At 44.9% G+C, this 14288-nt stretch overlaps 1 protein-coding gene across 2 annotated transcripts in view; it reads right to left on the bottom strand.

Annotated features, from left to right (window-relative positions):
* LOC126472016 (DNA oxidative demethylase ALKBH2-like) overlaps positions 1-14288 on the bottom strand; it is a 173028-nt gene that overhangs the window by 51926 nt on the left and 106814 nt on the right. For both annotated transcript variants that reach the window (XM_050099904.1, XM_050099907.1), the window contains exon 2: positions 8716-8917. In XM_050099904.1, the coding sequence (XP_049955861.1) occupies positions 8716-8917 (202 nt within the window). The remainder of the gene's footprint in view (positions 1-8715; positions 8918-14288) is intronic.

Raw genomic sequence — 14288 nt, 5'->3', positions numbered from 1 at the left:
GACGAAATTCTGTGAGAGACATTTTTTTTATCAACACGGAGTTCCGTTCGTTACACATCCAGCCCTACATAACTGCTAAAGGTGAGGCCTTCCGGATTTTATCCCAATTTTTTGTTATTAAAGGAAAATGACATGCTTCAGTAAGCATCCATATGTTACAAGAGAATAATAAATAAACTGTCCTTTAATCTACAGTTTCGTGGAACGTCATTTTTCAGTACGTGCGGACAGTATTCTCATACATCCAATAACGTACCCAGAAGTGTCACTTGCTGGCCGCTTGGTGTGCCGCTATTCCTGTGTGTAACAAAAACCAGACGGAGTGTCCCGACTGTTATGTTACACTGTGCTACAGTGATTTAGGATAAACATTTCTCTTATTCTTAGCGAATATAATCCTCTTCATAATTTAGCACACTTTCGTCAATCACTTCGCTCATTCTTCTTTCGCGTTATTGAGTGTGTGAAATCTTATGGGACTTAACTGCTAAGGTCATCAGCCCCAAAGCTTACACACTACTTAACCTAAATTATCCTAAGGACACACACACACACACACACACACACACACACACACACACACACACACACACACACACACACACGCGCGCGCGCGCGCCCGAGGGAGGACTCGAACCTCCGCCGGGACCAGCCGCACAGTCCACGACTGCAGCGCCTTAGACCGACGCATTATTACTCGTGAGTAGAATCCGTACCGTACTTCTATTAGCTACTGTGGAAGATTAGATATTACTCTTTACGTAATTTCATTTCCAGACAAAATGTCAAAGGATAAAACTGTGTTCAAACACTCTTATGTGAAAACTAGCTCGAAGGAATGAAACACAAGAGGAAAGAGGAGTCATGCCATATATTCTGACCCGAGCAATGCCTGGTTTCTCGGCTAGAGTGTAGTATAAAGTTGTAATGACAACAGCTCACTTCGAGTCTATGCCCAGCCGTGTGAGAGCTACCATTGTTACCAAAGGTAATAGGTCTGTATACTAAATTTCCCACAGATCACATTCAAATTTAATAATGTACTCTTCCTACTATACTCTAAATGCACTGTAGGTAAAATGTCGTTATTTGCTATCCTCCCTGGGTCGCAGTTTTAATGGCTGACAGTGCAGGAATAAGACCTGCACTGACCCGTATCTGTAAAGGACGAGTCGCAGAGCCCTACAGTGCTAACCACCCCATCGACAGGGCGCGCGTTGCTTGCGACGAGGAAAGCCCTCCAGCTGACGCACACCACTTGCGGAAAGTGTTCGTTCAAATCTAGTGCAGTGAGGTCCAGCTTAAGAGTGCGATGAAAAAAGAAAAGGTGCTGCGCACTAGTACGAATAAGAAGGAGACAAAAGATCCGCTATTTTTCCTACAGGGGACAATTCTCACAAGGGCACCTCACCTACTGCTCCCCTCCAATTTGCTTCATACTTATAGGGTTTGAAGCACACTGTCCGGATGCTGATTTCATAAAACAGTACAACGCAATTCTCAGAGAAACTCGAATAAATCCTCTTTTAACATTAGAATATTTCCGATCTCTGTTTCTCATTTCTAACATATTGAGTGATGTGTAGTCTCTAGGATCTAGATTCAGCACCTATTATTTCTGAAGTGAATAATTCGATGGTAAATCTAGGTATAGAGCTCAGTCGGAAAATGAAAGTACATTCTACACAGGTTGATAAAACCCAACGGAAAGATGCATCTTGTTTTTCACGGTGAGTCAGCGTTCGCGAGAAATCGCAGCTATTCTGTGACTGCCCACCACCTTCCACGCCTATCTATCGACCCATTGCACTCGCATCAAACGTTAGTTGCGTGGAGGGGATCGCGACGTGCAGCTCATACTGGTTGAAGACCCAATTATCGATATGTCTCCCAGTGAAAGTGATGTTGTTGATAAGACCACTGTTCACAGAGCAATGTTGATCAGTTTGCTATCTGAACACACGATTATGTTACAAAAATCTAAAATACCGAAGGTAGTGCCAGAAAAGAAGACCGGGTGAAATACTATTGCTCAGGGATACTACTACAGAACTGGAAAACAGCACAGTGTTGCACAGCTTAATAAACTCTTCAGTAATATGAAGAGTCAGTCCGCAGCTCGTGGTCGTGCGGTAGCGTTCTCGCTTCCCGCGCCCGGGTTCCCATTTCGATTCCCGGCGGGGTCAGGGATTTTCTCTGCCTCGCGATGACTGGGTGTTGTGTGATGTCCTTAGGTTAGTTAGGTTTAAGTAGTTCTAAGTTCTTGGGGACTGATGACCATAGATGTTAAGTCCCATAATGCTCAGAGCCATTTGAACCATTTTGAAGAGTCAAATAAAAAAGAAAATCGACCCGACGAAAACAGAAATAAACCAAATAAATTTATAAACACTGAGAAAAGCGTTTACTGGTATTGCCCTCCCAGGAAGACAATACTGTTTTTAGAAAGTTTTCAGGAGCTATTACGGTTGGTGTCAAGCACGTATTAAATGCTGCTCAAGACTGCGATAGAAATGAAGATCAGAGGGAAACGTCAATACGTAGGTACGTGGCCAGTTGTTGCTCCTGCGACAACAACACTGGCACCCTCAAGATATATTCTACCTGGAGTGAAAGCCCTTGCTGCATACGAAAGTGGAGGAACAGGTAACTTGTCTTTACCCCTACTTCAGAGATTTGTGTTTTTCCTTCACACAGAGAGGGAAAAGAAAAAGCTAGAAAAAATTGCACAGGACAAATCTTCTCAAACTAATTATTAGTGTGAGACGTAAACATTGTGTTGTTACTCTTTCGTATTACCATATCCTTTCCATTTCTTTCTTTATTGTCTAAAATAAGTAACTAAACATACTACTTTACATTTTTCCTTGCTTTTTTTTTTGTAATTAGGTGACTTACTTATAACTACATTGCTTACAAGTTGCTTATATGGCACACAATTAACCCAATAAAAAAAACCTTAAAAAATCAGAGCTTCTGTTCACCACGAACCTTGCTTCCATTGCTTTACAGCTGTCTGTCGGTAGACTCGTCTTCATCAGAACTTTCACGTTCCTGTCCTCCAAATGATACTGAAATTGATCATTCAAGTGCTTAGACATGCTGTGAAGTACACCACACGTTACTATTAGTTTGTGGACTCTCTCCAAAGAAACTCTTACTCAGTCTCCGATGATTGAAAACCGTTTCTTCAGTTGACCAAAGGCTCTCTCCACTATTGCTCTTTCTCTGGCATGGACCAAATTCAATCGACGCTGATCGGCATTTCACGCTGGTTTAATTTCTTGCTTGCTTAAAATGAGAGACTAACCATGGAAATATTCGATACCCTAAATCACCAAGTAAGTGTGCAGGCATCCCAGTTGTACCCTGAAATTTTATTTCTAATTGGGCTACGCCTCCATATTACAGCACCACGCACTCTACCAGGCCGTTCTGCACTTAAGGTACTGCATTTCTCACCAGCATAACCTTTGCGATTCAAGTGTTCATCGTCTTGTAATGCTGGCTTTATAATTTCTATTTGGGTGCAATCAAATGCCCCTTTAACAGTTGGCAGTCGAAATATTTTTTGCCGTTCTAGCTTAGCTGTATTAGTTTCCTGTATTTTAGACGGAAATCTAATCCAGTCGTGAGCTGTTAAAAGGAAACTATCTGATCCATAACATCGTTTACTGTTTTACATGCTCCAAAATCTTCGGTCACACCAGTCTGGAATCCAGGATCGCCCATACAACGAAGAAGTATGTCCATCCGTTTTCGTGAAGTCAAGGCTCCTCCACGTATTTCATCACGTACAGGTATTAATTAATTCCACAGTTAAAAAGTCCACGTTTTCAGTTTTAAATCGTAACAGCTCTTTACATCTACTAACATCCCTTCGAATCGATAACTTTTCTCATGTGTTACCGGCAGGAACGTTGCCATGACGCAGGCTGACGGACTGTGTTCAAGAACTAGCATGCACCACCACCGTCTTCCGAACAACCTGGATGTACCTTAGTGTGAAAAATAGATTTTGCTCTTTGCTTACAGTTTACATGCATCCCGTTCGGTAAAGCCAAGATACATCTTGGCATCTTAGAACCTAAAAGTTTATTCACATACAACTTGGATAAGTCTTATAATTGTGCAAGACTTGGCTACAACTCGTTTTTATTCACATGACTCACTGTCAGCGATAGCTGAGAGTTTAGGGTGAAAATCTTGTAAATGTGAAGTTGGTGGTTCCAATCTCGTCAGCAGCAACTTATTTTTAAGCTTATTTAAATTCTGTATTTATCAACAAATAGAAATGATAATTAACAAATATTAAATTACAATTTTTTACAAAAATAATATCCTATTTTTACTTACTAATCGTTAGAAAATGAGAGTACTGACAATAAACTAAAATTTCCTAAACATGTGGAACATCAAACAGAAAATGAAGTACTCTTTTGTTTCTACATACTGAACAGTATCACTTATGTAGAATTTTATTTATTGAACTATAAACGCACTTCTCATGTATGAATGAAAAGATGGTATTTTTTATTTAAAAAGTTATGATTTAATATTTGCTTAACATTTGTAATTAATGATGAATATACACTCCTGGAAATGGAAAAAAGAACACATTGACACCGGTGTGTCAGACCCACCATACTTGCTCCGGACACTGCGAGAGGGCTGTACAAGCAGTGATCACACGCACGGCACAGCGGACACACCAGGAACCGCGGTGTTGGCCGTCGAATGGCGCTAGCTGCGCAGCATTTGTGCACCGCCGCCGTCAGTGTCAGCCAGTTTGCCGTGGCATACGGAGCTCCATCGCAGTCTTTAACACTGGTAGCATGCCGCGACAGCGTGGACGTGAACCGTATGTGCAGTTGACGGACTTTGAGCGAGGGCGTATAGTGGGCATGCGGGAGGCCGGGTGGACGTACCGCCGAATTGCTCAACACGTGGGGCGTGAGGTCTCCACAGTACATCGATGTTGTCGCCAGTGGTCGGCGGAAGGTGCACGTGCCCGTCGACCTGGGACCGGACCGCAGCGACGCACGGATGCACGCCAAGACCGTAGGATCCTACGCAGTGCCGTAGGGGACCGCACCGCCACTTCCCAGCAAATTAGGGACACTGTTGCTCCTGGGGTATCGGCGAGGACCATTCGCAACCGTCTCCATGAAGCTGGGCTACGGTCCTGCACACCGTTAGGCCGTCTTCCGCTCACGCCCCAACATCGTGCAGCCCGCCTCCAGTGGTGTCGCGACAGGCGTGAATGGAGGGACGAATGGAGACGTGTCGTCTTCAGCGATGAGAGTCGCTTCTGCCTTGGTGCCAACGATGGTCGTATGCGTGCTTGGCGCCGTGCAGGTGAGCGCCACAATCAGGACTGCATACGACCGAGGCACACAGGGCCAACACCCGGCATCATGGTGTGGGGAGCGATCTCCTACACTGGCCGTACACCACTGGTGATCGTCGAGGGGACACTGAATAGTGCACGGTACATCCAAACCGTCATCGAACCCATCGTTCTACCATTCCTAGACCGGCAAGGGAACTTGCTGTTCCAACAGGACAATGCACGTCCGCATGTATCCCGTGCCACCCAACGTGCTCTAGAAGGTGTAAGTCAACTACCCTGGCCAGCAAGATCTCCGGATCTGTCCCCCATTGAGCATGTTTGGGACTGGATGAAGCGTCGTCTCACGCGGTCTGCACATCCAGCACGAACGCTGGTCCAACTGAGGCGCCAGGTGGAAATGGCATGGCAAGCCGTTCCACAGGACTACATCCAGCATCTCTACGATCGTCTCCATGGGAGAACAGCAGCCTGCATTGCTGCGAAAGGTGGATATACACTGTACTAGTGCCGACATTGTGCATGCTCTGTTGCCTGTGTCTATGTGCCTGTGGTTCTGTCAGTGTGATCATGTGATGTATCTGACCCCAGGAATGTGTCAATAAAGTTTCCCCTTCCTGGGACAATGAATTCACGGTGTTCTTATTTCAGTTTCCAGGAGTGTAGAATTTAAATAAAACCGAAATTGGTCTGCAGCTAACGAGAATCGAACCAGAGATTTCATAGCGAAATTAAGCTGCAGCTAAGGAGAATGGAACCAGAGATTTCATTATTACGAAACTTGTACCCTGCACCCTCTGCTTCTGGCGTCTATTTTACAAAGTTAAATGTTTTGTAATTCACCGCATTCGGAAATCTTACTTTCAAAGACGTCGCTTTAAAGTTCCTTTTTTGAAGATTGTACTGTAAGCCTTAGGAATTTGATTTCCTGGCACCGAATTCCAAATGCTGCATCCGGTAGATCCAAGAGCGCCAGTCCGTCAGCAGAAATCGCACGGATTCTAGGAAAATGAGACACTTACACTATCATTGATCACCACCGAGGAAAAAAGGCATTCTTGGATATGTGAAGGGCCCACTAAAAGTATCATACGTGAATGTGGGCGCCAACACACAGGGGAAACCCGATTCTGTATCTCGAAACGCTGCGAGGAACACATCTGGCGCACACACAGATAAATCAGTAGTGATAATACAAAATTGTTCTGGCCGACAAACCATAATAAAGGAATCTATAGAAATAAGGATAGAAGAGAATCTTGTCGATAGGGACGAAGGTTGTCAACTACGGCGTGGAATCGCGCGTTAGCGGGCTGAACACCGAGAAGGCGGCCAGCAGGGGACAGTACGCGGGGCGGGTGAAGCATGCTAACTCGGAAATTCGGAAGCAGCTTTCGGTCGAACAATCTGCCCTCCTACTCACTGCATCCGCCGACATCAGAAGACCACGTCGCCTACAGTCATATCAGCAATATTTCGACATTTCTTTGAAAGGTGTTGACTATAACACTCGTCGAACCGTCGCGGTGTCTCAGCGTTGTAATACGACTGGAAAATCAAGACATTTTCATCATTTAGTTTCCTGTCAGTGTATCAGACTGGAATTTACTCCAACGAAATTAGGCCAGTACAGGGAAAGTGTATGTGTACTGGCAGACAAACTAGCAAAAAGGTCTACGGGGCATCATGTCCTTCCGACTTCTAGCTATGCTACAGAAGATGTGAAAAATGAGATGACATGAACTGTGCATCCCATTACTGTTGGAGTAGTATGTAAACGTGTGAGTGCTCATAAAGTGTTGTGCGAGGGTCATCTGTAAATGTTTATGAAACGAATTTGGTGGTTTTTGGCCTAATGAACTTACGGGGTTGAGTGATGAAGTAATAGTTGTAATAGTTTACGTACAGAAAGTTCATCGATTTTCACCGTATGTTTTGATTGGTTTGATAGGTTGTTCAAATTGCTCCGAGCACTATGGGACTTAACATCTGACGTCATCAGTCCCCTTGATAGGTTGTCCCAAGTGTTATCTGATGCGTGTGTTGAGAGTGTACTTTGGAGTGCCTTTTATTAACTCGTAATGCTTCGTTGCAAACAGTCTGCAGTCCTTTCAAGTGTGTGTGTCGGCGTTCATTGACCACGCTTCCAAACCATACGTGATGGCCAGAAGTACGCCTGCACCTCCACGTAGTCAATTTCAAGTTGTTGATAAAGCGTTACTCCTGAAGATGGGGTACAACTGGTAATATAGGTCCCAACCCTTATTGGCCACAATGCTTATGTGCCACCTCCGATTCAATCTCTTGGGTGCGGAAGACCAAGGTAACGGCCTGAGTCACACTATGTGAAGTCTATGCCACCAACGGTGAGTTGTTAGTTTGAGATTGGTGGTAAATGTAATTGTTTGGGTCTTCTTAGGAGTGCTTTTCACCTTCCAGACAGTGTACCACTGTCTGATTTTGTCCAGATGTCTCTGTAGATAAAGTTTAGGTTGTGTCCATCTTTGAGTAGCACAGTGTCATCAGTACACAGTGTGATTTCCCTTCCCGCCTGCTTGGGAATGTCGTTGGTGTACACTGAACACTGCACAGGTCCCAGAACAGAGCCCTGCAAGACTCCAGCCAACACTGGCTTTAAATTGCTGCAAAGATTGCCATTTCTGACGAAAAACTTTCTGCCCCCTTCCTTCCTCTCTCCCACAGAACGAATCAACCATTCTGAGCATAGCTGATGCGAATCATTTTTTCTGTTCTCTATTTCTAGGAGTCAAGTGGGCTGTTCGAGATCCAGCCCTCTGGAGAGTCGTGGTTCTATTCAGCCGAGCTGTTAATGGGGCAGATAGGGGATCCCAATTGGAAGCCGGCCGGTTTGGCCGTGCGGTTATAGGCGCTTCAGTCTGGAACCGCGTGACCGCTACGGTCGCAGGTTCGAATCCTGCCTCGGGCATGGATGTTTGTGATGGCCTTAGGTTAGTTAGGTTTAAGTAGTTCTAAGTTCTAGGGGACTGATGACCACAGGTGTTAAGTTCCATAGTGCTCAGAGCCATTTGAACCAATTGGAAATAAATGAAAGGGCTTACCATATCTGGCATACGCCCTGCAACCAAGGGAAACCTCCCGAAAACCTTGCTCGGGACTAGGGGATAGGAACCATATTAATTTATTTCTGGGGCAACATCCTTTGATGAGAACATTGTCCCAGCCAAAAATTGATATGTTGTGTATGTGTGAAGTAAGTATATGTTGAATAAATGCGCATGGATTACTGGAGGAAGTGAAGAGTTGATCACACAAAACATGCACTGTGAATAGCATATCACCAGTACGCGCCTGAGAACGATGGCAACTGCCGTGCAATGCGGTACCTGCTGTCGCGGGATGGGATGCCAGCGGCCGAAGACGCGCACGCGCGCCAGGTCTCCTGTGAAGTAGGTGAGTCCCGCCTCCAGCTCGTGCAGCACGGCATCGGCCAGCGCAGGCGCCAGCAGCCGCGTGTAGTCCACATCCAGGCCCTCCGCAGTCACCTTGCGCCACGAGGGCCGCGCACCGGCCAGCTGCTCCAACTCCCTGCCGACAACATCAACAGGCAGTAAGGCGTCAGCGCTCACTCGCTTAACACAGCTCTACATCACTCAGCACAGGAAAGCCCATTGGACCTGACGGGATACCAATTCGATTCTACACAGAGTACGCGAAAGAACTTGCCCCCCTTCTAACAGCCGTGTACCGCAAGTCTATAGAGGAACGGAGGGTTCCAAATGATTGGAAAAGAGCACAGGTAGTTCCAGTTTTCAAGAAGGGTCGTCGAGCAGATGCGCAAAACCATAGGCCTATATCTCTGACATCGATCTGTTGTAGAATTTTAGAACATGTTTTTTGCTCGCGATTTGTCATTTCTGGAAACCCAGAATCTACTCTGTAGGAATCAACAGGGATTCCGGACAGAGCGATCGTGTGAGACCCAACTCGCTTTATTTGTTTATGAGACCCAGAAAATATTAGATACAGGCTTCCAGGTAGATGCCATTTTCCTTGACTTTCAAGACGGCGTTCGATACAGTTCCGCACTGTCGCCTGATAACCTAAGTAAGAGCCTACGGAATATCAGACCAGCTGTGTGGCTGGATTGAAAAGTTTTTAGTAAACAGAACGCAGCATGTTGTTCTTAACGAAGAGACGTCTACCGACGTTAAAGTAACCTGTGGCGTACCACAGGGGAATGTTATGGGACCATTGCTTTTCACAATATATATGTAAATAACCTAGTAGATAGTGCAAGTTCCATGCGGCTTTTCGCGGATGATACTGTAGTATGCAGAGAAGTTGCAGCATTAGAAAATTGCAGCGAAATGCAGGAAGATCTGCAGTGGATAGGCACTTGGTGCAGGGAGTGGCAACTGACCCTTAACATAGACAAATGTAATGTATTGCGAATACCTGTACATAGAAAGAAGGATCCTTTATTGTATGATTATATGATAGCGGAACAAACACTGGTAGCAGTTACTTCTGTAAAATATCTGGGAGTATGCGTACGGAACGATTTGAAGTGGAATGATCATATAAAATTAATTGTTGGTAAGGCGGGTGCCAGGTTGAGATTCATTGGGAGAGTCCTTAGAAAATGTAGTCCATCAACAAAGGAGGTGGCTTACAAAACACTCGTTCGACCTATACTTGAGTATTGCTCATCAGTGTGGCATCCGTACCAGGTCGGGTTGACGGAGGAGATAGAGAAGATGCAAAGAAGAGCGCCACGTTTCGTCACAGGGTTATTTGGTAAGCGTGATAGCGTTACGGATATGTTTAGCCAACTCAAGTGGCAGACTCTGCAAGAGAGGCGCTCTGCATCGTGGTGTAGGTTGCTGTCCAGGTTTCGAGAGGGTGCGTTTCTGGATGAGGTATCGAATATATTGCTTGCCCCTACTTATACCTCCCGAGGAGATCACGAATGTAAAATTAGAGAGGTTCGAGCGCGCACGGAGGTTTTCTGGCATTCGTTCTTCCCGCGAACCATACGCGACTGGAACAGGAAAGGGAGGTAATGATAGTGGCACGTAAAGTGCTCTCCGCGACACACCGTTGGGTGGCTTGCGGAGTGTAAATGCAAATGTAGATGTAGATCTACATAGATACTCTCCGTAAGGTGAGTGGCGGAGGATACTCTGTGCCACTATTTGTCATTTCCTCTCCTGCTCCATTCGAGGGGGAAAAACGACTGTATGCCACTCTGATTTCTCGTATACTCGTTCCGTACTCAGCTTCAAATGCCGGTTCTCTAAATTCTCGTAATAGTGTTTCCCAAAAGGAACGCCGCCTTCCCTCCAGGGATTCCCATTTAAGTTCCCGAAGCATCTCCGTAACATTTACGTTTTGTTCGAATCTACCGGTAACAAATTTAGCAGCCCTCCTCTGAACTGCTTCGATGTCTTCCTCCAATCCGACCTGGTACGGATACCAAACACTCGAGCAGTACTCAAGAATAGGTCGCACCAGCATACTATATGCTGTCTCCTTTACAGATGAACCACTCTTTCCTAAAATTCTCCCAATACACCGAAGTCGACCATTTGCCTTCCCTACCACAGTTTTCACATGCTCGTTCCACCTCGTGTCACTCGCAACGTTACCCCCTGATATGGAAATGGCTTGGCTGTGTCAAGCTGGACACTAGTAATACTGTATCCGAACCTTGCAGTTTTGTTCTTCCTACTCACATGCATTAAATTATATTTTTCCACATTTAAGTTTAGTTAACATTCGTCACACCGATTGGAAATTTTGTCTAGGTCGTCTTGTATCTTCCTACAGTCACTCAACTTCGACACCACACCATCATCAGCAAACAACCGCAGACTGCTGCCCACCCTGTCTGTCAAATCATTTATGTATATAGAGAACAACAGTGGTCCTACCACACTTCCATCTGGCACTCCTGACGATATCTTTGTCTCTGATGAACACTCGCCATGGATGGCAACACACTGCACACTGGATTCTATTATTTAAGTCTTCCAGCCACTCACATGTCTGTGAACTTATTCCATATGCTCGTACCTTCGTTAACAGCCTGCAATGGGGCACAGTGTCAAATGCTTTCCGGAAACCTAAAAATATGGAATCTGCCTGTTGCTCTTCTTCCATAGTTCTCAGTATATCATGTGAGAAGAGTGAGTTTCGTACGAGCGATGCTTTCTAAAACCTTGCTGATTCGTGGACATAAGCTTCTTAGCCTCAAGAAAATTTATTATATTCGAACTGAGAATGTGTTTAAGGATTCTGCAGCAAACTTAAGTAAGGGATATTGGTACATGTAATTTTGCGGGTCTGTTCTTTTACCTTTCCTAAATACTGGAGTCACCTGCGCTTTTTTGCAGTCGCTTCGGACTTTGTGCTGAGCAAGAAATTCAAGATAAATGCAAGCTAGGTAAGCGGATAATGCCGTAGAGCATTCTTTGTAAAATCCGGACCTGGTGATTTCTATGTTTTCAAATCTTTCAGTTGCTTCTCCACGCCAGGTATGCTTATTATACGTCGTCCATACGGGAGTTCGTCCGATGCTCAAATGACGGTATGTTTGTTCGGTTCTCCCGCGTGAACGATTTCTTGAACGTGAAACTTAAAACGTCGGCTTCCGCTTTACTATCGTCAACTGCCACACCAGACTGGTCAACAAGGAACTGAATGGAAGCCTTCGACCCGCTTAGCGATTTTCTCGGGTTCTATGCCAGAACTTTTGCTAAGGTGTGACGGTGGTAGCTGTTGTATGCTTCGAGCATAGATCTTTTCACAGATGTATGAGTCTCAACTAACCTTTACTTGTCGTCGTTTGTTCGTCCCCTTTTGAAACTAGAGTGCAACAGCTCTGCTTCCTCAGCATCTAACAAATTTCGTTACTAAATTATTGTGGCTCTTTCCATCCTTTATCCACTTACTAGGAACATAACTGTCCAGACCACGATTTACAATATGCTTAAACTTTTCCCATTATTTCTCTACATCTGTCTTGCTTGAACTCAATGATGTCAATTTACTGTGTAAATGAGATGTTAAAAACTGCTTATCTTCCGTATCTAGCATAAATAATCTCCGAGCCTTCTTGACTGATCTATTAACTTTTATAATCATAGTTGCTATAATGACATCATGATCGCTAATCCCCAGTTCTAAACTGACATTGTAGATAAGGGCTGGCCTACTTGTTTGTAAAGATGCCGCCCAAGGTCACTGCATGAACAGAAAAAGTTGCTGCAACGCAAACGGGCGATAGAGGCCCATTCCGCGTAGATAACGAGGGTATTGGTCAAGACAAACACACAGCGAGGCGTGTCAGCCGGCTGGCGCCTGCGCCATCCCAAGATTGTTGTACGAAACCAAAGGAAAATGAAACTAAGCAAAGTAAATGGCCACCCCGAAGAGCAAAGAATCAATGTAAGGTCAAGACGAGTAGGAGCAACCTGTCTCCAGCCCCGGAGGGCTCTGAAGAAATAAGAATCGGGGCGCGAGAAGAAAGATTTATAAAAGTTCGCGTGGCAAGAAAACTAGGGAGTGAAGCAGTCTATATACCAGAAGCCATAGTGACTATCCGAGACGGGATGTGCATAACAAATGTGATGAACACCAGGGAACAAGACGTCCATTTTATTGCGCTGGAGGTATTAGTGGAACGAATTTCGCCACCGAGCAGTTGTAAAATCCGACGTGCGCCGCAGGGGAAGAAAGACGGGAGAAAACCACGGCAGAACTTGTTGAAAGAAAACCTGCGTATAGAGCACTTAAACCAAGAAGAGCAAGAAGGCATACAGAGGTTGTGTTTGGCGAATAATGATGTCTTTCATTTACCGGGAGACGCGCTTACCTACACCACTGTAGTGAAGCACCAGATATCACTAGTACCTGAAGCAGAAGGAACGGTCATAAATCAGAGGCCTTACCGAATCCCCCAAACATAACAGGAAGCACTGAAAAAGGAGATAGATGGCATGCTGGATGACGGCATAATACCACCGAGTACCAGTCCATTTAACTTCCCTCTGTTATTACTATCGAAGAATCTTGATGCCAGCGGCACACGAAAGTGGAGAGTGGTTGTCGACTATCCGAAATTAAATGATATGTCGTTGAATATGGTCTACCCACTGCCCAGAATTGATGAAATACTAGATAGCCTAGGGAAGGCAAAGTATTTCTCAAGCCTATATCTTGCGAAAGGATACTATCAAGTCCTGATAGACGAAAGGGATCGAGAAAAGACGGCATTTAGCACAGGCCATTATGAATATAATAGGATGGCGATGGGCCTGAAGACGGCTCCATCCACATTTCAACAGTTAATGAATACTGTACTGACGGGTGTACAGGAAAATAAAGTGTTCATTTACCTTGACGACATTGTTGTCTTGGGTGCGTCACTTGAGGGCCAATAATGCGTGACTTTAAGTATTTGATCGCTAACGGAAAGCAAACCTAAAATTGCAAGTCGACAAAAGTGAATTCCAATGGGCGGAAGTAACATTTTTGCGGCACGTTTTGACAGCGGAAGGTCTGAAACCTGATCCCACTGAAGTAGCAGCAATAGAAAAGTATCCGCAGCCACGGACAACTGCTGTTGTCTGGGTATGATCGGATACAACCGAAGATTTTTGAGCAACTTTAGCAAAATTTCTAAACACCTAAACGAACTATTAAAGAAAGGAATTCTGTATGTTTGGGCGGAAGCACAGGAAGAGGCGTTTCAAACATTGAAAGAGAAGTTAACCAACCCGCCGATACTACAGTACCCAGACTTCACTAAAGAGTTTTAATTAACAACTGTCGCCAGTAAGTACGCGTTAGGGGCATATTTGAGTCAAGGTCCAATGGGAAAGGATTTACCAATTGCATACATATCACATACTCTCAACAAAGCAGAGTTGAATTACAGTACAATAGAGCGAGA

The sequence above is a fragment of the Schistocerca serialis genome, chromosome 1 (assembly GCF_023864345.2).
Source record: "Schistocerca serialis cubense isolate TAMUIC-IGC-003099 chromosome 1, iqSchSeri2.2, whole genome shotgun sequence".
Lineage (NCBI taxonomy): Eukaryota > Metazoa > Arthropoda > Insecta > Orthoptera > Acrididae > Schistocerca > Schistocerca serialis.
Note: the sequence above shows the minus strand (reverse complement) of the source record. Positions and strands in the feature narration are given on the sequence as shown.